This window comes from Ptiloglossa arizonensis, chromosome 6, assembly GCF_051014685.1.
Source record: "Ptiloglossa arizonensis isolate GNS036 chromosome 6, iyPtiAriz1_principal, whole genome shotgun sequence".
Lineage (NCBI taxonomy): Eukaryota > Metazoa > Arthropoda > Insecta > Hymenoptera > Colletidae > Ptiloglossa > Ptiloglossa arizonensis.
In genome coordinates this window covers 7,714,673-7,738,181 of record NC_135053.1, presented here as the reverse complement: position 1 = coordinate 7,738,181, position 23,509 = coordinate 7,714,673, and the positions used below count along the sequence as shown (strand labels likewise).

General features: G+C 34.6%; 4 protein-coding genes across 24 annotated transcripts in view; 1 reads left to right on the top strand and 3 right to left on the bottom strand.

Annotated features, from left to right (window-relative positions):
* Positions 1 to 517: 517 nt before the first annotated feature.
* Positions 518 to 10,554, bottom strand: LOC143148738 (esterase FE4-like). 4 transcript variants are annotated; one of them, XM_076315375.1, is made up of 10 exons: positions 10,275 to 10,554; positions 10,095 to 10,122; positions 8,155 to 8,332; positions 6,891 to 7,185; positions 6,601 to 6,786; positions 5,880 to 6,079; positions 3,150 to 3,306; positions 2,749 to 3,075; positions 1,288 to 1,432; positions 518 to 1,056 (listed from the first exon to the last, which is right to left on the bottom strand). In XM_076315375.1, the coding sequence occupies exons 3-10, from the start codon at positions 8,287 to 8,289 to the stop codon at positions 921 to 923; spliced, it is 1,581 nt and encodes a 526-aa protein (XP_076171490.1). In that variant the 5' UTR covers positions 8,290 to 8,332; positions 10,095 to 10,122; positions 10,275 to 10,554; the 3' UTR covers positions 518 to 920. The 4 variants fall into 4 exon arrangements, with proteins under 4 accessions (XP_076171490.1, XP_076171489.1, XP_076171491.1 ...); XM_076315374.1 differs by having other exon boundaries at positions 10,107 to 10,122; XM_076315376.1 differs by lacking the exons at positions 10,095 to 10,122; positions 10,275 to 10,554 and adding an exon at positions 8,668 to 8,711.
* A 652-nt stretch (positions 10,555 to 11,206) lies between these two features.
* Ilk (integrin linked kinase) lies at positions 11,207 to 14,308 on the bottom strand. The gene is made up of 7 exons (XM_076315378.1): positions 13,637 to 14,308; positions 13,115 to 13,280; positions 12,728 to 12,920; positions 12,567 to 12,647; positions 12,054 to 12,496; positions 11,723 to 11,953; positions 11,207 to 11,644 (listed from the first exon to the last, which is right to left on the bottom strand). Exons 1-7 carry the CDS (start codon positions 13,723 to 13,725, stop codon positions 11,498 to 11,500), a joined length of 1,350 nt encoding a protein of 449 aa, XP_076171493.1. The 5' UTR covers positions 13,726 to 14,308; the 3' UTR covers positions 11,207 to 11,497.
* Positions 14,309 to 14,974: 666 nt separating this feature from the next.
* Positions 14,975 to 16,859, top strand: Med27 (mediator complex subunit 27). The gene is made up of 4 exons (XM_076315159.1): positions 14,975 to 15,363; positions 15,435 to 15,704; positions 15,796 to 16,096; positions 16,187 to 16,859. The coding sequence occupies exons 1-4, from the start codon at positions 15,179 to 15,181 to the stop codon at positions 16,319 to 16,321; spliced, it is 891 nt and encodes a 296-aa protein (XP_076171274.1). The 5' UTR covers positions 14,975 to 15,178; the 3' UTR covers positions 16,322 to 16,859.
* Positions 16,766 to 23,509, bottom strand: part of Glut1 (Glucose transporter 1) — a 36,705-nt gene continuing 29,961 nt past the window's right edge. For 16 of the 18 annotated variants that reach the window (XM_076315134.1, XM_076315153.1, XM_076315137.1 and 13 more), the window contains one exon: positions 16,766 to 21,122. In XM_076315134.1, coding sequence (XP_076171249.1) covers positions 20,996 to 21,122 — 127 coding nt within the window. In that variant the 3' untranslated portion in view covers positions 16,766 to 20,995. Of the gene's footprint in view, positions 21,123 to 22,229; positions 23,490 to 23,509 lie in introns of those variants that run through there. The other 2 variants (XM_076315143.1, XM_076315144.1) reach the window with 2 other exon arrangements.

Below are 23,509 nucleotides of genomic sequence, written 5' to 3'. Positions count from 1 at the left end.
GATGAGTACTAGTCGGGTCTGTGGCGGCTTCTGGTGGGTATTGGAGGAAGTGTGAGTGAGATAAGAAAATGAAGGGGAGCGTTTCATCCGAGCCTTCTAATGGACTTATCGGTAAGGAATCCTAGCAGGCTCTGCCTTATACACCAGGTCATTGGAAGATTGGTATGGATCGTATACATATATACCGATTGGAGTCTGTACAAGAACTTAATGCGGGGAACAATCAGCGATCCGGTTCCCTCTGGTGGCGAGTATGAGAAATATCTCCACAAGTATAAAAAAAACTCGGTAAAGAAAATTTCAATTGTGATATTTCATATGACTGACATTCACATCCTTAGCTTTCTCCTTTCTAATTAGGAATTGTGTAATATTTTCGGGAAATATTTTCCGATACATCTCAATTTCATCGATATAGTTTCTAATTTGAATTTACTACAAAAATAATATAGTCTTAAAAATATATATCTTAAAAAATGAATTCTTTGAGAAGTAAATTACATTCATTTATTTTATATGCAATGTAGAAGTAACTAACAATAGATACTATTATATCCACTCGATATATAGTGCAATCTTTCTTTTCAGAAGCGATAAACGACCAAACTGTTTTTATACAGATTCGATCAATGCTAATTCTAATTAATATTGAAATTAATACTTTTTATGTTAATACGCTTGTTACCGATAAACTCGACTCGTTTCGTTTGCTCCTCCAATGTGCGTAAAACCATCAGTGACGTTTTATTTGCATAACAAAATAACAATATATCGATTTGTTATTTTTCTTTTGTATCTCATAATAAATTGTTACGAACCGGTTACGTGCAATATAAATATTATAAACTTGTAATATAATCCAATGAAACGTTTCGTGTAATTACTTGTTATGGTTTTTATCATAAATTGATCGAAAAATTTCATTTGGTGTTTAACACGTGCGGTTCCATGATCTGCAACTCGGATTCTGCCCCAATTTCCAAATAGTTGAACTTATCCTTTGTTACGGGTTTCCAAGTGGTCTTGATATAATCGTCGTGATGCGGTGTAGGATTCCTGAATGAAAAATATTCGTTACATACGGGTCAGAACTAATAGGTTGTTCAATAAGTTTTGTCGTTCGATAAAATTTATTGCACAGTACTGTTCAATTTAATAATTCAATAAGTTTTCTCGTTCGATGAAACTTATTGAGCAACCTAGTACTATACTGTACAATAAATTTTATCGAAAGACAAAACTTATTGAGCAACCTAGTAAGTTTGCAAGATTTTATAAACGACTCACCCGGTTTTAGCAAAGTTGGTCCACATTCTAGTTAAACGTTCCATTATAACTCTGTCTTGCGTGCCATCGGCTGGCGGTTCGAGATCTTTGATTTTGAGATAAGTCGAGTAGAACAGGTACGATAACTCGTCGACGTGAGAGGCCCCTAAAATATATTCGTTGAATATATTCTTTAACTATTCTACTATTAGGTATGAGACATCTTGCTGCTACAATATCGCTATAAAACTAAAAAAATTAATTTGCAAGAATATAACGTATTCTTTTTTTATCATTTTAAATTCCTCTTCCACAAGCGATAAAATGTCTTACACAGATTCTTCACCTCAATTTTCGTATGAAAAATTTCGTTCTCTTATATATATATGTACGTTAGGCGAAATGTCTCGTCAACAGCGTTGTACAAGTGTGGAGTGCACCTGTATCTACAAGGGTTTTTCGATCAAAATGAAACCAAACACGTTATAATTCGAATTATATTTACTTATTCAATAATGCATTCAATACCATTTATATCGTATATTAAAATTCACCAAATTCTATCGTGTTTGACCACATATTAATTGAAAAAACTTCAAAAACACGTTATTAAAAGTTTGAATCAATGAAAACTAAAAACGAAAAAGTTTCATTGTTGCATTGATGTTGTTTTACAGATATTTGTGCTCGTATGGGATTACATTGCTCGGCTGTCGAGTTTCGTGACGTGTCAAAGGGTCGAACGAGAAACACTTATACCGTAGATCGTTTCCGGTAGTTATTCAATTTTTACTGTACATACGTCACGTTCGTAGAATAGTATTGACACAAATTAATTCTCGTCCCTAAATGAATTTAACCACGGTACTTGTTTAAATTAAACTTTCCTCCCGTCACGTTAGAGTATAAAAGTATACATGTAAGACTAACGTTAAAATAGTAGAACTCATTATAACCGACATAAATTTAAAAACTAATAATAAGCACGATAGTCTCGGACAAATAGAACATTAGACTAAAATTCGTTAGGTTGAAAAGTTCTCCCTCGTGTGTCTTATTCACCAGGACTATCATTCATTTCCATCATTTCAACATCATTTAGCAGATATGTAGTTCAAAAGTGCATAAAAGAAATTGCACACTAAAAGGGGTTAGTAAAAACATTCCCAATTTCATTGATTCGAAATTGTTTTGATCACTTCGACATCATTTAACAGATATGCGGTTCAAAACAATAGAAGAGTTTAACAAAAGCATTCCCAATTTCATTGATTCGAAACAGCCATATTTTTTTCAAGAAGAGGTTCGCCAACTCTACCTGAGAAACGTCAGAAATGTATAGAACCTGACAAAGATTATTTTGGAGATCGAAGTGTAATTGAATTATTTATAAATAAACATTAAATTTATTTTAAAGAGGCCGAGAATTAATCTGTACGTTTAATTAATTTGAAAAATACTAAAAACGAAAAATGCGATTACCTGTGACAACCCGATCGACCAGAAGATCCGTATGCGTTTCTTGGTTACCAACGTACGAAAACCTGTAATAGTAACAAGGCGTGCTCGTCTTCTTCACTCGATCCTCCATGACCATTATCGATGGAATTCCAAACATATAGTCGCTCGTGAAACGTACTAATGCGAGTATGTTGTCGAGAGTTATCGGTTGTCCGCCGAAATAGTGATTCTTGATGGTTTGCATCAATTCTTCGTTTTTCGCAGGTCCTAATTTTTTCATGGCCGCCAGTATCTTTATTTTCAACGGCAGATACTGATTGCACGATTGTATCGTTTCCTCGGACTTATCTGAGACAGAAAAAAATCGTAGAAACAGGATCGATGCGTTTAATCGTTCAAATATTTGCTCAAATAACAATCACCTTTCATGAACATGATATATTCGTGCGACGTGTGTCCCATCATAATAGGTATATCGGCGATCATCGAAATCAATGTGTCCATTGGTTGCGGTAGAACAGAATATTCCGCTACACTATCACTGTTCAATGCAAAAGGAAGACAGAAAATGTTTACCTCCTGTAAAAGAATAATAAAATGCATTTTTGTGGATTGTCTGTCGTACACAGGACTGTCGTATAAGAAAAAAAATTAGTACAAACGTATATCCGTTCAAAAGTTTCGAATATTGTTTAAATTCGCGAATTGTTGATTTTTAGATGGAATGTGTTTGACAAACACATTTTCAATGTGTTTAAACTCGCTTGGAATCAATTAGAAGACTGAAGAAAAAACATCCGCAGCACCTGACAACGCAAACTTGATTGAAAATATAAAAATACCGCAATAGTATTACTCCAATGGGATTAACATCCACACGCTATACATCAAAGATAATACTCGTCGAAAATCTCACGTGACAAATTGCAGGAAAATATAGGAGTTTAAAAAACAAAGACCCAATACAGTGGAACCATTCGTCGAAGTTTGTTTTTGCTTGCGCCGAACGTAAAACAGAACAAGAAATGAAAGAGAAAGAGGTTCGAGAATTGAGGCGAGAAAAAGAAACATTAAGAAGACAAATTAATGCAATGATGAAACTATTTTATTTTTGTATTTGCGAAGGAGTTTTCGATTAAAACGAAACCAAGCACATTATAATTTAAATTATACTTATGTGTGTAATACATAAGTAATAATAACTTTCTCGTGTCACTTATTAAATAAGTAAATATGGTACAAATTCTATCGCGTTTAGTCTCGTTTTAACTAGAAAAACCTCTCAGGTACGTTGGTAAAAGTATCGTTAAAAAAAAAAAGAACAAAAATAAAGTTCCATCTTTGCGTTAGCATTGTCTCATCGATATTCGAGTTCAGATCGGATTACATTGCCCGGTCATCGAACTTCCGGATGTGTCGAAGGGAATCTGTCTCAGAGGTGAAGATGAACAATGGGCAGTTACGCCATAGAATGTTTTTTGCAGTTGCCTAAGTTTTTCTATACATCGATGTTATCGAACGATGTATTTTAAATCAAAGACTTTAGGTGCAACCACGAAACGGTCGTTCAAAAAGTTCGTTTCGAATCTTTCGTATGAATTCGAAATGCAATGGTGTAATTTCAGGTGCAATTTTACTGAATCAAACGTGCACCATTTTGTTCTACGATCTTGGTCCATCTTTAGATACTTTGCACGACACTTTGTTCCAAAAAGAAAGTTCCTTATAAAGGGTAGATCTGAATGACTTTTGGATACTTCCAAGGACTCGAATATTTTTATCGCGAAGAAAATTGTTTAACGAAAGAAATAGATGATAATTAGATAGGTCAAAGTCAGAGAAATAGAGGATAGATGAGGGACAACGAAATGATTTCACATAGTAGATATGCCTCGAAGTAAATCTATTCGTATTGTTATCATTGAGAGAATGCACGGTACTGATTGAAGCACGTATAAAATAGTGTTTACATTACGAACCGCAAGGTCGTAGATAAGAAATGTTATAAACAGTGAAAGGTAGAGCTCGATTTATCCATACAAATTACAGTATTGTCACGATAAATGTGAAATTAATGTTCACCACAAATACAAAAAATTTATCCCCGCTACTGGGGGGGGTTCTCATAGAACCTGTCAAACAATTAATGCGTCACAATGTAACATTAGCCAATAAGCTGCTTGCATTAGTAAAATATTATAAAGAGATATTTTTTCTATTATTGGTGTTTTGTCAATAAAAACATTATTGTAACATTTGTCAGATCTTTCTGATAAAAATGGGACCAGACGCAATATAATTTATATTATCTTTACTTATTTATTAAACGACAAATGCGAAAGACGAATTTCGAGCCATGTTTGATCGCATAAGATTACGATATGTACAAATAGAAGAGAGACTGATTTAATAAATGAAAAATATTGAGTTAATATAGCTTTCGAAATGAGTAAATATCGTCCAAATTATGTCATATTTGGTCTGGTTTCAATCAGGAATGTTTTACAAAATGTTAATGAAGGTTTCACGAAAAAGGAAGAAAAATTTAAAAAATGTGATTGTATTAATATTGTGAGCTATCAAGTGGTCTTTAAACTTCAACGACTGCCTTGACGCTCAATTCCCTTTCGTTTCCTATCCTTCTCTATGGCCGTCGCTGCCAACAGAGGAGTTTCATGAAATGTCCTTTATAAATGTGAATTTTGGTCCCAAGGCTTTCACATTTATCAAGAAACAAGACCGTATGGGGCACGTATTACACGAACTCTTTTTCTTATTTTAGTGCGCCGAGTTGACCTCTGAAGTTATGCCTGCGTATTTCGGAACACCTTGTAAAGTCCTACCGTAAGTTTCGTTGCAAGTACATCGAGTTATTATATTGGATTGTTCGGAAAGTCATCTCGTTTTTTTTTTTTTTGTGAAAATGAAACACGATTTTTTTAGAGTGTATAAATGTTTCAACACTCTAAAAAAATCGTGTTTCAAAAAAAATTAAATGACTTTCCGAACAACCTAATAAAATAGCCTCGTTGTTTCGTAGCAAGAAGAAAATTGTATTGTTCGAAATGGCTCCAATGACGCAATATACTTGTAAAAGAACTTACGACCGAACAAGGTGCATCCGTTGAAGTAAATTAGAAAAAATTCTTTACCGTTTCCGAAAGGATATTGGACTGAGCCTTGACGATATCTTTGGCGTCTATCGTACGCAAAAATTCAACAACTTCCACGGGATCGGTCGATTCTTTTCCGAGAAGAGTCGCGAGTTTGAAACAACGTTCTGGTAGACTTTGATTGTAAGCCCAAGGACTCGTGAGTACTCCGCTTTGTATGACCGCTTTGTGGAACAGTCCTAGAATAGAAAACGATTTAACAAATTTTCAAAACGTCCGACGAATCCGAGACTCTTTTCTGCTCGACATCTATATACACGCGGTTACGAAAATGGTGCAAGATCGTTTATCTTTGTTTCAAGACGAGAGAGCAGCGATGGATAAAATTTTTAACTACTTAAAAATGTTAAGAGCATAATATTGTTACTTTCAAAACACAAGAAGATTCGTATTCGCGGACTTACACCATTTTCATAATGAATGCTTCTCTCGTTCTATTGAGTTGTTCAGAAAGTCATTTCGTTTTTTTTTTTGCTGAAAATGAAACACGATTTGTTTCAGAGTGTATAAACATTTTATTCAATTATATATTCTCCATTCTGGAAAACGAAATGACTTTCCGAACAACTCGGTTAATCTCGATTGTCTCGTGTGATAAAAAGAAAGGATTTACATCAATTTAACAGCCGTAATTTTTGTATACATTATCAACAGTGTTCGATAATCTTATCGATAGAATTTAAATATTTATATGTGTCACCTTGTGCGGGCGGAGATACGGTTAAGGCATGAATCAATGCTCCTCCAGCGCTAGGACCGAAAATAGTAACATTGTTAGGATCTCCACCAAAGTTGGCAATGTTTTCCTTGACCCATTGAAGCGCTGCGATTAGATCTTTCAAACCTTGGTTTCCAGGCGCCGATTTGTGTCCCAGATTTAAGAAGCCTTCAAAATTTCAATAGATATTGCAATTCAGTTTTAATGTAACAGGACGAAGGTGACAAAATATATTCTTCGATGATTGAGTTCGTAATGTCGAAGCAACTAACCGAACGCGCCTAATCTATAATTAGTTGTAACAATGACGACGTCCTTCACGATTAAGTAATCGGGCCTCTTGGCATTGTAAGAACCATTTCCTACTAGGAACGCACCACCATGGATCCAGAACATAACTGGTTTAAGTGTAGAATCGGAAATAGAATTTGTAAAAACGTTGAGGTAAAGGCAATCCTCCTCGCCGATAATATTGTATGGTGGAATTTCTTGAATCTGCGGACAGACGCTTCCAACACATTTTGACGAATCCCTGATACCTGTCCACGAGGCAGGTGGTTGAGGATCCTGTATCGTAAAAGGGTCATTGTATGTAAATTCTGAACGAAAACGATGATCAACGCGTCAGATATACGTAATAATGAAAAATTGTGTATATAAAAATTAATAATAAATCTCCTAAAAAAATTCTGAAACTTTTTGGGGATACATACTAGATTGTTCAATAAGTTTTATCGTTTTATCGTTCGACAAAACTTATTGCACAGTATAGTACCAGGTTGCTTAATAAGTTTTGTCGTTCGATAAAATTGCTATACTATAGGTTGTTCAATAAGTTTTGTCGTTCGATAAAACGAACGTTTTATCGAACGACAAAACTTATTGAACAACCTATTAGTATAGCAATTTTGTTTGCTGCCCAAGTTCACTTTATGGAGTTGAATTTAATTCTCAAATAATCGGCTATTTTTGATCGGTGTAACTCGCAAACTGCACAAGATGGAGAAAAAAAAGTTTTCAAACAAAAGTTGCTTCTTTCGTACAAATCTGCTGTGTAATGAATGATCTATTGGATTTTCAAATTCATTTGATTTCTCATCGATATATTCAATTTTATACCATGTTATTGTAATTTAATTACATTATTTTGTTGGGTCGTAATTATATGATATCACAAGATCAAGAAATATTCAAACAAAGTTTTTCCATATGCAGAAACTATATACAGAAAACGGTTGTATCGTTCCTGTAGTTTTCTTCGATAGCATGCAAAATATGTTTATCTAGTGATATATTACTAAACTCGTATAAAATATTTACACCACCTTATGTATTTGGCGAAAAAACAGTAGAACAGTTCAATAGTTTTGTTCAAATAAAAGATTTTAAGTTGTAGCTACCTAATACCTAATACATATATACATATCCTTCTTTTTGTTTTCACATTCATCGAGTTTACTTGTCTACAATCAATGGGCGCATGGAAACAATATATAAGCTAATATATCTGACTGATAGATCCAGTAGATTTTTTACCTTGAATCTGAGTTTTCCAATGGGTGGAGCAGCAAATGGTATATCGTGAAAAGCGATGTAAGAAGGACCCAGGACCCCTTGTACGACACCCCCTCGTAATTTGCCTTGCTTCACCGTAACAACAAGCTCGCACATTGTTGACTTCGCTCTTATCAACTTGATAAGTCTCAGATGCACACTGCACAGAGATTGAGCACTTGATGCGACTGTTTTCGAAACCAGAGAATAATAAATATGGTTTGCACATAAGAATTCAGATATGAAAAAACGTCACGAGATAAGATACGGAACAACGTCGGTGATGGTCTGCCTAATACCACAATACTGTCGGATTAATTAAGGGAGGCATCATTCGCATACACCTTCGACGAGGATACATGTATGCAATTATTTTTTTTACTTTTACAGTATATCGGTGGACCTGAGATTACGAAATGCAATCATTAATATCGATACATGGAACGACAGGCACATACGGAATGAAATTTCTAAATATTGGCTAAATTTATTTACCATGAACAGGAGGAACGAGTCGAAATTTCCAGCGAAACGGTACCGTCGAATCGTTCGATTCGACTGACTTATCGTCAATAAGGTGTTGCGGTCCTTGTTGGGAAATAACGAATTGGATAACGAATAGATTCTAATTTTAGAAACAGGCTACGCTCGTTGTTGAAACTTTCCTTTAATATTTTGAGGTCGGTTGCAAAATGCAGAAAACAAGCATAAACAAATCCTGAAATAGTAACTGCCCCACCCTTGATAACACATGGGTTCGAGTATTTGAAGGCTTTGCAACATTAGCTCGAGTTTGCTAGAAGGAAAGTGTTTTGTAGCTGATAAATGGAAGACACGTATATACCTCGTGTTTTTTTTATTTATTGAAATGCAGACGTAAATATTGTATCGAATTAAAATAAATGCACAATGAATAATAACAGGAAACCGCGAAAGGAAAGAGTTTTGCAAAAGGAAGATAGATTCGCTCTTTCGGAGAAATGCAAACCCCATTCAACAAGATAGTACTGGGCACTATCGCCTCGACTGAAATAAACATTCAAGGCCGCTTTCTCTTTCCGTAAAGTTACGCCACTGCATTAACATTTTAAACATTTAAAGCCGTGTTTTATACAAATCTCTGGGTGTCCTTTCGTACTCGTTCCCCTGCATTCTGTACCCGATTCCATTCCAAGAACAATCGCTCGCAATTTGTACGAATCTGGATAAAATTCGAACACAATTGTCGTTATACCGTTATCAAACATATTTGCGATGTAACTTGGATCTTAAAGATAAAGTCAATAGAGATTGTAAAATCAAAATGGACCTCGAGAAAATTCCTGAAGATATTACTCAAACAAATACACATGGTTAAAGTCCTTAATAATCTCCAAGAGGACTCGAATCAAATCTAGGGTCGAGTGAAATATCTTAAGTAATAGTCACCCAACAGCAATCATGCAAAACCAGAAAGGCTGGAATTTAAGACCAGGGACCGTGCAAACGATTAATCGCGTCTAATTGTAAAACAGAATTTGCTAAAAATGATAGAACTAGAAATTTAAATAAATTTCGATCTCCGAAACTAGTACTCGTATTAAGTTTGTCTTTCTTTTATTATTGAAAAAAGATCAGTTGTTTAAAATACATTTTTTTTCGCATGAAAATTATAAACAAATTATGTAATAAAAAAATGTAGCCCCATTCTTTGTCAAAATCGAAGACAATACGACCGAGTACTTCCTCTATGAAGTAACTTATTCCTACCTTTGTTATTTCAAAATTGTTATCATAGTGAGCTATTAAAGGAGATTTTCCGATGAAATACCCTTGAAAAAGGAAGTTTTTATAAGAAAAAGTTTTTATCTATCTACATAAAGTATTAAAGTATATCTACATATTTTCATATGCTAATGTAATGAATACGTAATTTACCTTACCAAAGAGATTACCTGTCAGCAGTATCAGCTGAAATAAAAATACGAACGGATTATTTTTAAACGAACAAATTTCGTTATTCGTTAAAGTAGAATAAAGAGAACATTTATTTAATCTCTTCTTATTAATAATAATCGAATATTTCCTTCGTTCAAAAAGATATCGAAAGCTCGTTCACATACCAACAGATGAGAAGAAAGATGCAGTAGCCAGTTTAGTACACTTCCCGAGCAGCGACGGAGTTACATGTGTATAACTTTATATGTAAAACTTCACAGTGCGTGAGACACATCTTTCTATGATCCGATCGAATTTATATTTTACATTAATTACTTTTTACTAATTTGCATTGGAGCTAGTTTGACGAGTTAAATCAAAAGAAATAGAAAAAAAAAGTGACGTTTGAAGATCACTTCACTATACAAATCGGTGGCAAACCGACGACTCGCAGAAGTAGCGAAATGAAATGGACAACCTCTGGTGGTGAATATGGAAGGTACCACTACACCTTTTTTGCATTTCTATGATAGAAGGATGTTTGCCTCGTATGTTTTAAATAAACTTATATTTTAAAATCGCTTATATTTTGATAATAAAGTTTCACATTGTAAAATAATCAAGAAGTTTTTGATTCTTTTTCATGCGGGAAATAGATCGCGGAACTGATTCCACATATTTATTCACACCCTGTATATACAATATGAAAAAGTAATCTAAGTGCACTTTACACAAACATTGTATTCTGGATACTATGTATATGTATTCTGATATCGCAAATGCCTCAATTACTTTAAATAGTACATTATTTGTAACCTTCGTCTCTGCATGCAACTCGAATTGATATTAGTTTACAAAAAGCATAAACAAACAAGCTTTTGTGAATATCTATTCTTAATTTTGAAGTATAATAACGTCACAGATTACATGTAGTCTTTAATATTAATACAATGCATGCTATATAGTCAGATGTGGAGCGAAATTAATTTGAAAAATAGCTACAATATTAAGTATACATTCATGACATTTATAACATCCAATAAATGTCAATATTATAAATGAAATCCTAACTAGAAGAACTGATCAGTATTTTTAAAAAAGAATGTTAATATTCCATTAGACAACGTAAATATAATCAGAATAAATACATGTACATTATAAATTATATGTAACAATAAATTTGTCACTGTATATAAATACAATATCGTTGATGTTTTTAGAGGCACACTGTTTCTTGAAATATTACTGTATAAAAATATAATTCAGTCATTTTAATAGAGACACTGTGTTAAATATTTTTAACGTCTTTGTAAGTCCTGTTTAGTTAGGTCCGTTATGTTTACCCAGGAATGACGTAATTCTTCCGATGATTTTTCAATTAAAAAAAAGTAAAATATTGCATCAAAAGTTAACGCTTCATTTTGTCGAGTATTGGAACTACCATATCAAAAGATGGACGTTTTCCTGGATCTTCGTTCATACAAATTCTAATAAGTTTCGCAAGGTGCGGTGAAATTCCTGGTGGTATACTAACACGCAGATCTTCAAGTGCAATCTGCAATAAATATGAAAATAAATATAATTAAAAAATTATAAATTTACATTAAATTTGTGAACAATATTTCAAACCAACCTTCATGCCACATTCCATTGGTGAAAGATCTGCAAATGGAACTTCTCTAGTTGCAAGTTCCCATAACAGAACGGCAAAACTCCACATATCACTGGCTTCGAGATTTATGTCGGCCGGACGTTTACTCAAAGCTTCTGGTGACATCCAAGCTGGTTCATAAATTCGACCAACTTCTTGAAACGAAAATTTCGAGTCTGCCATGTTTACACGAGCTGTTAGATCTTCGTCAATCTATAATTTCATATGTAAATCACAATGTCAAAATTATTAATACAAACATACATAAGCGGTAACGCTTATATAACATATTGTAATAACGAACAAAATATACCATAATGTGTTTACTATTCAAATGAAATCTACATCTGTTCTGCCTTTCAAGTCCATGAAGAAATGCCATAGCTCTCGCAACGTCGAGAGCCAATCTCAGTGCTCGTGCCGTATCAACAACTACACCTGTACCTCCATGTAAGAGGCGGTGCAAACTGCCACGTGCCATGTACTGTGAAACAGTCGCTAACTGTGGTGGCTGATTAACGCAACCGAGAACAGGTAGTACATTGGGATGTGAAAAAATTCTTAATTTAGGAAACTCCTCATTGAAATCTCTTGAAATGCGCGCAGTACAGTCACGTATATTTAAAATTTTTGCCACTATGTCACTATTCTGCCAACGTCCTCGCCAAGTTTCACCGCTCGGCGTACTTGCTAAATGGGTGTGTAATGACAAGTCTGCCATATTAATTCCTTTATGTCTTGAAAGTGTTGCATCTCCTTTATAAAATAATTAAAAATTTGTAAGTATTGTAGTAAACACCAGCATACATAATACAATATTACTTACTACTTCTGGTTTTCAAACCTAACCAACTCTGATCCTTAAATTGAATTTTCTTTAAGTCTTGTCCATATTCTACAGCCAAATCTAATAAAACAAAATCGAATGATACAATATTTCACAATAATGCACAAGTAGCAATAGCTTTTTATTCATTAATCAAATACCGTGTAATCTTTTAGCAAGATGACCTCTTGCTTTATCCAAAGGAGTATCACCATCTTTGTTTGCAATGGATACGAGAGCACCAGCAGCTACCAACTCTTCAGCAACGGCTTGGTCGCCCCAAAAACATGCATAATGAAGAGCAGTATTCCCATGCTCGTTTGTGACATTAACATCTGCTCGATTTCTAAGTAACTGTAAATTTCAATTTTATTAAAGTCTTTATTGTAAGAAAATTGCTTGTTTTGTAACATTAAATAACATTATCAAATTCACTTCTCTTTTCAAGTTTCATTACTTTGTTATTAACTGCAATTTATTAATGCAAAAAATGTTAGTAAATCTCATCTTAAAAAGATTTTAGGAATAATTGAAAGTATTTATTTTACCAACTGAACTATTTCCTTGTGTCCATGAGCAGATGCAAGATGAAGAGGAGTGTCATCTCCTCTATTGGTAGCATTAATTCTTGCTCCTCTACTAACTAATAACTCTGCTAATTTTAAATGGCCCTCTTTGCAGCACCAGTGAAGTGGACTGAATCCATGATCATCTCTATAGATAGAATATGTGATATCATAAATGTATTATAAGTGAAATAAAATTCAAGTTAATATTAATTATAAAATAGAAAAAAATCAATTATAACGAATAAATTATGTTATCATGAATAAAAAGAAAGTGGAGCACGGTTTCAAAATTTCCATTGTATATAGTCAAGTTGATGATAAACATAATAAATACTCAAATTTAAACGACAAATTCAAACTGACCAGAAAAAAAATATAAAAACAGCAATTTAGTTAAAAAAAAAATAGGAAGATTAGTGGTTAAAAACAAAGATTGTAAGAATTCGAAAACCGCAAGATTGAGCGGTACTAATCCGAAGAAAAGAATTTTCCTGTATTTACCCTTGATTCATGTCATGTTCAGTGTCATCCAGCCAAACACGGACTTGCATGGCATTCCCTTCACGACACCATTGGAAAATATCTTCCATTTTCTCGAAATTATCAAATAAAATAAGAAAGTTGTATAAATATTGTAACGGGGGAGTGGCAGTGTTCCGTACTCCACAACACTATAGTCGTCATATACTAAATATAACCATATTTCCGCGCAAGCGACACTGACACAAAAACTGCATAACTTCGTTGTACTTCACAGACTGATTGCTTGCGGTATTTATACGAAGATCTTATGGTTAGGCATTACAAAGTAAAAACGAATCGGTATATTTTAACACAACACAATGTTTAATATAATATTGTGATCACACTGTATTGTGTGCACAATTATACATGTGACCATATATGACGCGTGGAATCGCGTAGTACTACTTCTACCAGGAGGCAGTTACTTCATACTCCCCACGTAAATACATCCATAAAAACGGATTGTAAAGACAGTGATGACGTTTTCCGACCTTAACACCAGAGGGCTACGAATAGCAGACAATTCTCATAAGTTCTTTAACGACAACAAATTCTTTCTGAATAGACATTTCATTCTTAAAGTAGAATATATTTAAATGCATTTTCAACAGTATATGCTAAGTCTATAAGCGTATTAAAATGTAACAACACATATTTAATAGATAATAATCTGTTTATTGGAATTAGAAGTTCGGTCGCTTCTAATCGTGACAAGAATAAAACATTAGATGTTTAAAATTTATAATAAATTGTCATTTGAATGAATAGATTGTTGTAATAAATTGGAAGTAGTGTGAGAGTCGTAAACGAGTTCCATCACACGATGGAAAATCCGGTGTAACGAATATTTATTCTCATATTCTCTTACATAAACTGAACGTAACCACTTACTCGTCGATCTACTTCTCACTACTATTAGTTTCCCATTTTGCTCGTAAAAGGTAATGGTGTCGCTGCTGAGCTCCTGTGTTACCGCTACAGTCGTAAGGTCACTTTCTTAAACAAAGAGGTCGTTTCAAAATCATTGACATTTACAAAGTCGGTATTTCAGATCGGGTAATTTCATCTCTGATCAAATAAATCGTCTATTTTATATTTTATATTAATATTACACATATTTTCACTGCATTTTAAATACAATGCTTGTTAAATTATGCTTGGAATCTGTAATTTGAGAATCGGTACCACTTTATTTGTCAAGTTTGTAACTTGCAATTGAATAAGCCCTCTGACGGTTTGTCGAAAAAACTTGTTAGTTTTATCGTAACTCTATTATTGCTCTGTTTACGTAGAGACTTAGCTTGATAATTAAAGTAGAAATTTTTGTAATTTTCATACAAATTTTTCAATTTACATTTATAGAAGGATTTTTAATAATCAATTAGTATTATAACTAAATAATTGTTAATAATTTTGATAAAAAATACATGTTTACATACTTTTGAGGTTAGATGCCGGCAGTGTTTTTGAAGAAACTTAATTTCACGTTCAATACATTTTCATTATGCTCATATGTGAATGACTATAAAAATGGAACAACTGCAGACTGCATTAACAGCAATTAAAGTATTACGTTCTAGTGTTGGTCAGGTCTTTGATTCTCTTGGAAATGGATTACGAGCTGACCATGGAGAAGAAAATAAAGAAAATAAATATTTACTTGAATTACAAGAACTTTTAACAACTGTCAGTGTTAATTTAAGGTATTGATATTATTTTAAAGAAATATATCTATCTTACAGGTATATTTTGATTAATATTTTTTCATATTCAGAGATGTTGAACAAGCCGTAGGTAGTTTAAATCCACCACCAGGACCATTTAATTTAGCAAGTACTGCATATCTCAGTCAGGAGACAACACAAGAAAGACAAGCATTATATAGTACGCTTGTTAATAGTTATAAATGGACAGATAAAATTCATGAATATAGTATTGTAGCTCAAACATTACTAACTCAAAATTCATTGAAAAGGTCTAACACTAATTCTAGTAGAACAAAAAGGGGCAGAATCCAAACAAGTAATCATAATGTTCCTCAACAGTAAGTTTTACCTTTAACCTTTTAAAATATAAAATTTGATATTAATAATCATATTATAAAATTGTTAGTATATGTTCTGCTTTTATTATAGACAAGTTGATTCGATGATAGCCACTTTTGATAGACTTTTCAACGATATGACGGTATCAGTGTCACGACCATTTGCATCAAATGCAGTGTTACATGTTACACTAGGACATGTTTTAAAAGGTGTAATAGCATTTAAAGGCTTAATGATCGAATGGGTAGTAGTTAAGGGTTATGGTGAAACTATGGATCTATGGACAGAATCTAGACATAAGGTTTTCAGAAAAGTAACAGAAAACGCTCATGCTGCGATGTTACATTTTTATTCTCCGGCCTTACCTGAATTAGCCGTTCGATCGTTTATGGTAAATTAATTATATTAAAAAAATTGTATATTATAAATGTATTAATAATCTATCATTTGGACTAACTTAGTATCTTTCTCACTTTTTTAGACTTGGTTTCATAGTTTGAATAATTTATTTAGCGACCCGTGCAAACGTTGCGGCTTACATTTGCATAGCGCTTTACCACCAACATGGAGAGATTTCCGAACATTGGAACCCTATCATCAAGAATGTAAACCATAATAATTTTTTATCATTGCTCCATTGCACAAAAAAGAAAAGTATACAATATACTTTTGTTCTTTTTCCAGAGTATATTTAATTATATTTTTATTATGTATCTACAATAAACAATTATGAAACATCTTAATTTATTTTCTACGGCTAGAAAAATAATTTTAATTCATTGCTGTCAATATAATTCTTCAATTTTACAATTATACTCTTGTTTTTACACATAGATATATTAAATTTAGAGAATTTATCATTTATCACTTTATGCGGAAGTTTTTAGCAATTTTAGTTGGAAAGAGCGAAAATCTTGCGTTACATCGAATTTCGTTACGAATTCCGTTCTCGAATTTCAGGATATCCACAGTTCAAAAAATAAAACTACATTAATTTTACTTAGTAAATATTTTTATTTATAGACTTTAAAAGATGTCATGTATGATCTTTTCACTTAAATTTATCTGTTCAGCTTAAATACATCAATCATAAGTAATTAAAGTATTATAAACAATTGCTACGCATATATACAATTGCAAATAAAAAACATGTTACAATATTACAGGATCATATTTCTTTGCCCTAACAAAAATTTAAAATTATATTGCACAGATAAAAAATAATTCAAATGTTTCCCCAGAGAATACGATGTGATTTCCTTTAAGAACAAAAAGATAATTATATATTTACCGATATACGTGGTAAGATAAATTCCTGGATAGAATAAATTGTTTACAAATCGTTAACAAATATAGTAACGTTCGATAATTAAATATCCATTAAATGTATTTCATCGAACGATTTAAAATTATTATAATAATAAAGAAAACTCAAGTCACGAAGAAATAGGAATTTTACTTGTAAAACGAATGTCGTCAAATGAAAAACAGATAGGTAAATCGTGTAGAACTTGGCATCTTTTACCAGAGAGACACTTATTTTCGTGCTAAGATTTGCGTATAATATACAAATGAGCAGGCATAAACTTTTCTTGTTTGGAATATAATAGCTCTGCAATCAATGATTTTGTTTTTACCAGTACCCTACATCTGTATACCATTCTTAATATTATTACACGCTATTTAGTTTTACATAACTCTAATTAATATTATGTGTAAATATAATTACGTTATAAGTACTTTTCACATAACTGTACACATTCACATTTGGAATAGCGCAATGAGCGCAAGTCGTTTGAGTGGCAGTGAACTTATTTTACAAATCGTTATTGTGATCACTTTGCTGGACTGTTCCGAATTTCTTCTTTCTTTTTTAAGGCTCTATAAACGTTGCAATACTCGGTGAATTTTAATATCGTATCATTGATTCGAAACTATGTATGCAATCATTACTGTTTTTGTTATCAAAGTCGTGGTGAGTGTGCGAAATAGGGCCTCGCATAAAAGTTACCGTTATATGTATATATTTATATATGCATAATATTACAGTTTTAAAAACGAGTTCACTAATTATATCGTTACTTGTGTCGAAGAATTATAGTGAAATTAAGTTTTCTCGGTACGGAGGAAGTGTTTCTTCAAAAGCACTTTGAACACCTACACGTTACTTTAGACCTTTGAAAACAAGAAAAACGTCTCGTGTTAGAATTGATACGCGTACGTAGCATACCTGCGTCCCATTAGAATAGTGATCTAACAACACTAGTTGTAGTTTTAATCCTGACGAAGGTAGAAAAATCGTTCGTAGATTATTTCTTTAGGTATAGATCATTTTGTCGTTTGCTCCAAGATTTTCAGTGAACATATATCACAGCATGCCTTTTCTCAACGGGGCGATAGCCAAAATAATAGGGTCTAATATTTGTAACGCGACGATACTTTTCTCCGCGTCTAGTTTCGAGCACTTTCTATCGGATAATTGCTTGTAACTGAGGAAATCCCAACGCGTGAAAAGTAAGAGTTGCATATATCTTAAAATATTTTTCTAACGCGATACGATGCGCGTCTCTTTCAAATTCGATCCCGCTCGTTTCTTCGATTAGCGGATGTGCATTTAGTTCGAGTCGGACCGATCGCAGCTACGGTCGTGCATCGTTACGGGTTTTTAAGCTTGTAATGATTTAAAAAAATCGATATGCTACCAGTACTCGGTCCGTAATTATTGTACAGCCATTACGAGTGAGAGACGTACAAGTTCATTTGTTCAACATACGTGTACGATATTAGCGAAGTTTGCGATTTCGTTATCATTAGCCTGTTACATCGTGCTACTATAAACTAGTAGCTATGTATGTATTTATAGTCCTAGACTAAGTATCGATAATCAATAGTTGTAATCCTGATAATACCTAGAATGCAAGGAAATCTACGTTAGCATATTTTCAGTTCAATAGCTTTATTGCCTTTCTCACTGATTCTGTATGATTTGGACAGCTTATAATTAAAAGTTTCTCTTTACGTTCCTTTTTCTTTTTCTTTTCCTCCGTTAAATTATAACGTGCGATTTAACGCACACGACGTTTATTAATTTATTTTCTCGTCTCTATTCTACGTATATCGCGATTACACCGCGATACTTCACTCAGCGAACCGATTCGAAGTTGTTCAATTAATCGAATACAAGCTAACGCGGAAGAGATTTTAATCGTCGGTGTTGGTAGATTTGTCGGGGCACATTGTTTTATTCGAGAACGAAAACGAGACATTTTTCAGACCGTTTCAGAATCTACGTTGTTTACTTTTTAATACAAACGTGTGTGTACGCGCGCGTGCGCGCGCGCGCGTGTGTGTGTGAGTATTTTTCCTAATCGATAACGCGTATATCGGCGCAAACGTGAAATCTATACAACGTAAACGATCTTCTAATTTTTCGACCGATTGAAAATCATCGTATTTGGTTACATACCGTGGAATCTCTTTTGCGACGTTCGTAACGAGACCTTCGACTGTACGTAGATTCAAAAATCGTTCGTTTTGCAACAGAAATGTGGGGGCGCGTTAAACTGTGCGGTGTTTCCGGTCGATGGTCGCGTCAGTTCGAGCAAAGACGGTGCGGTTGAAACGGTTTCGGTGTTCACATCGAAACAGCTGTAACATCGCTCGAACGACAGTACATGTAGAAGTCATTTTCGTGTAAATCCATTTTCTTTCGATCGGGATATCGGACATACTATATCGAATAGTATAGGATTATCGTACACTTACTTACGCAACGACGTTGTAAGTATGATAGAAGTATACAGTATATACATATATATATATACATATAAGGGAAGTTCTCCCGAAGAGCTTGCGTAACATCGAATGACGTGCACTTTGGTGTGTAAAACATTAACGACGAAAATGTAGTAAGAAAAGGCATGCCTCCGAACGTGCAGGGTGCTATCGAGTATCGTGGTCCAATCGATGGGGTGGAAACTTTATCGTGCGAAATTTCCCTCTACGGTTGATCGAACCGTCGTTCAACATCCGCGGAACTAAATATTAACCCGTTTCACGTTCCGGTCCGATGTTCGTTGGAATTTGAGAAAAAAAAGAAAAAAAAAGAAAAGAAAAGAAAAACGAAGAAAAAAATAAAAGAGAACGTAAATCCGGTCGAGCTGGAATTTCTTTCGTTCAACGAGCTGATCGTTGAAGCGAGCCCGCGCACGCGCGTAATTTGAAGCTCCCCCGTCGCGAACAGCCGACACCCGCTCGTTTGCACCACAGCGTCCCTGTACCATTAGAAGATAAAACGTCCGATCGGTTTAACGAATGTTGCTTCCGAGGTGTACCTCGAGAGGCACCGTTTCGATTCACGCGTAACGGATAATCAATTATTACAGCGCAATCGGTTCTACCGACGACGGTGATATACAAAACGACGTATAATCCCGATAAACCCTATGAAATTAACGATATAAAATTCGAAGTATATAGAGATATAACACCATTTCTCTGGGGGTTTCGTTCGAACGATTCGTCGCATCTAGCAATTATACGTTCTACGTTCATCGATGTCGCACGAAGTTCAAGTTCACGCGGGCCGATCACGGTTCAACTTCGTTACGCGCAATCCATACGAACGTAAATGTCTAGGCACAATCACTTTCGCATTGTTTTGTTGGATATATTCTTTTTCCCTCGTTTCTCGTATCGAGGATCACCGAGACCACCTCGTGGTCTATCCTATCATCCTACGTGTCGTTCTCTTTCTCTCTCTCTCTCTCTCTCTCTCTCTCTCTCTCTCTCTCTCTCTCTCTCCGTTCTAAAATACGCGATCGTGGCATTCTCCTCCCGTTACACTTACGTGTATTTTCTCTGCACTCGTGTACACTCTATCCAGGAAATTTGTTTACGTTACTTTCATGATCCGTGAAACGGAAGAGCGTTTCGTAATCCCCGCGTCGCAAGTATTGGTCATCGTGGCTAGTTAGCGAGAGTTTCGCGCGTGCCGAGTTCGGTGCACGGACAGAATCGTGCGTGACGATTCCCCGCGACAGGCGCGGGCGGCTTCGTTCCTTGATTTCAGGCACGATTGCACGTGGCGTCGCTCTCGAAACTCTCCGTGACACTCCAACCGACGTTGGTCGCGTTAATCGCGCGACGTAAACTATTCCGCAAAAAAGCCGCGCAGGCCTTGCTCCTCTCCGTGATGATCTCGTATAGTTGATTCTCCAAAGTGAGGCTGTTGGCGGTGAGCAGTAGCGGCAGTGGGATTGACGCGTTCATGATCACTAGATTACCGATATTAAGAGGAGCTGTTTCCCATTGTCAGACACCGCTGTTCGGAAAGCGTGGCGGGGGAAGCGGGGGCGGTGGTCTCTCCGGCTGAGCGGGAGCGGCGGAAGATCGCTCTGATCCAGCTGCAAACACAACTGTTCGCCCACATTAAACAGATGCAGATTTTCATTGCACTCGCGTACTCGTTACACTACTTTTGGCATTCATCTATCAAAACCGTTTCAATCGGAAAGACGACAAATAGCAAGCGTTCTACGATTCTTGTAGAAAGGAATTTACATTGTTTTGTTTGTAGAACGAAACGTCCCTCGATAATTATCGATTTTTCTTTCTTTCGTTCAGTTGGGTATTTCAAATGATATTTGTGTAGTAAGTACTTCGTGTATGTTGGGCGGTAATAATTTCAGCGTATCGTTAACGTCTGCCTTTGCACAATATCTTCGTTCGCGAAATCTTGAAATCGTTTATTACCCGCGAGATATTTTATGCCATTTTGATACTGACCTCTAGCGATTCGATTACATTATGGTAAATGCATCTGTTACGTTTCGATAATTGTCGTGTTGGAAGAGCGATTCTGCGCTCGTACACAATGAACTTTTACGTATTAGAAACAGGATAAGTGTAAGCCTGCGTCTAAACTTCGATATTACGTGTATTTTGAATTTCTTGAACGGGATATGAAAAACTCTTTCTTATCGTGAATATAATAATCTTATGTAAATATGCGTTAGTCAGTGATGCGTTATTATTCTTATAAGTAAATGCAAATGAATTTAATTTTTTTGCTGCCAGTGTCCTGAAAACATAATACAAACACAATTCATTATTAAAAGGAACACATTCATTATTCCAGGATCGTGGTTCGTGTTTTTCGCATAGCGAGGTTTAAATCCCGAAAAGGATTAAAAACTACCCGGAGAACACGAAAACGACGATAACTCCTTTATAATCTTATGGAGGTGTACGAGTAGAGCGCTCGATTATTGGTGTGTCTACGATAGGCACGTAGAACGTACCTGTAAAATATTATCGTGTTCGTTGAAATTAACGCGATTGTTTCGAAAGGTAAGGTCTTGAAACGATAAACGTGTGTTGGTACTACTTATTTTGGTTAAACCGATGCCTGGATGATCAATGGGGAAACTGTGCCTTCTATTTTACGTTCCTGTATTTAATCGTAGAAAATAATAAGCCGCAGGATAAGAAAATTTCGAAATAAAAATGCAATAGATCGATAGTCACTATTCAGAATGTTCTTTTAATCTAAATAAAGTAAGATACATTCATGCGCACATGCTCATTAATACCATTCATGCTCCAACTGCGGCTGTATTTTGAAGTCGGTTTTACAGTTTCATATAAAAAAATAATAATAATGTGATATAATTTGTTTTTAAATCTTTTAAGTTCGATATTTATACGACTCCTCATTCTTTTATGCCTTTACATTTACAGATTGATCTGTAGAGACCATATTTGTGTTAATGCGAAATCCATAATGGCCTACCCCCATTTAAACTACTACAAAGGCCAGTGTTAATAGCGCATAATATATGTATGTTCTTAGAATGGAAATAAAGCCAATATATCTACCAATTTCATTTATAAGAATACTTAAAATTGACTAGAATCAGATACACAACAGGACAGATTATCATACTGCACACAGATGATAGAAGAGAGACGTATATATAAATCATAGAGCTTATAATGCTGATTGCGAGAGTCTCTTGAACTACGAGGCAAGAATAACGATATAGTTATCGCGTATCTATTCCTATTCGCGATAATCCTTTGTATTTACAATCGTTATTATTCATATTCACGCGTACCGTGACATTGTCAGAAATATAAGCTCTATATGCAAAACAAAAGTAGGTACTTCAACTATATCCAACTTTTAATCGAGTGTGTGGTGTGAGTATTTTGCTGAAGCAGTGTGAGTCGTGGAAAGCCACAATAGAGCTATGATCAATGCATGAAATGCGAACAGTTACGAAACGTGAAAGTGAATTTGAGAACAATTAACGTGTCTCGTTAACGATATTAGCGATCCAACTTCTTCCTGGAAAAAGAACATTACACGATGACGAATTGCGTTTAAAGTAATTCAAGAGACACGATGCTCCGATTTACAAGGTAATCGTAAACTTCTACTTAATTCCTTACCATAGAACAATGAAAGACGAATGACTAGAACCGAAAAATTGACACGAACATTGACAAGGATATCGATGTAATTAAAGTTTAAATTTCTAACATCTCGGTTACGATACATTTGCAACCGATTGGTATACGATTAAAGTGGCTTCTTGTCATTTACAATGTAATTATGTTCGATTGCACTCGCCTAATCTGCTATTGTCAACACAAAAATATAGGTAGTGTGATATTGTTCTCTGCTAGGACCACTTGTATGTCTTGTAGTAGCGAAGCAGCAATGTAATTTTGACTTTCATATAATCAGCACTTTGATTCCTCTGCACTTTTGAATCATACTGAAAGCAGAAAAGTAATA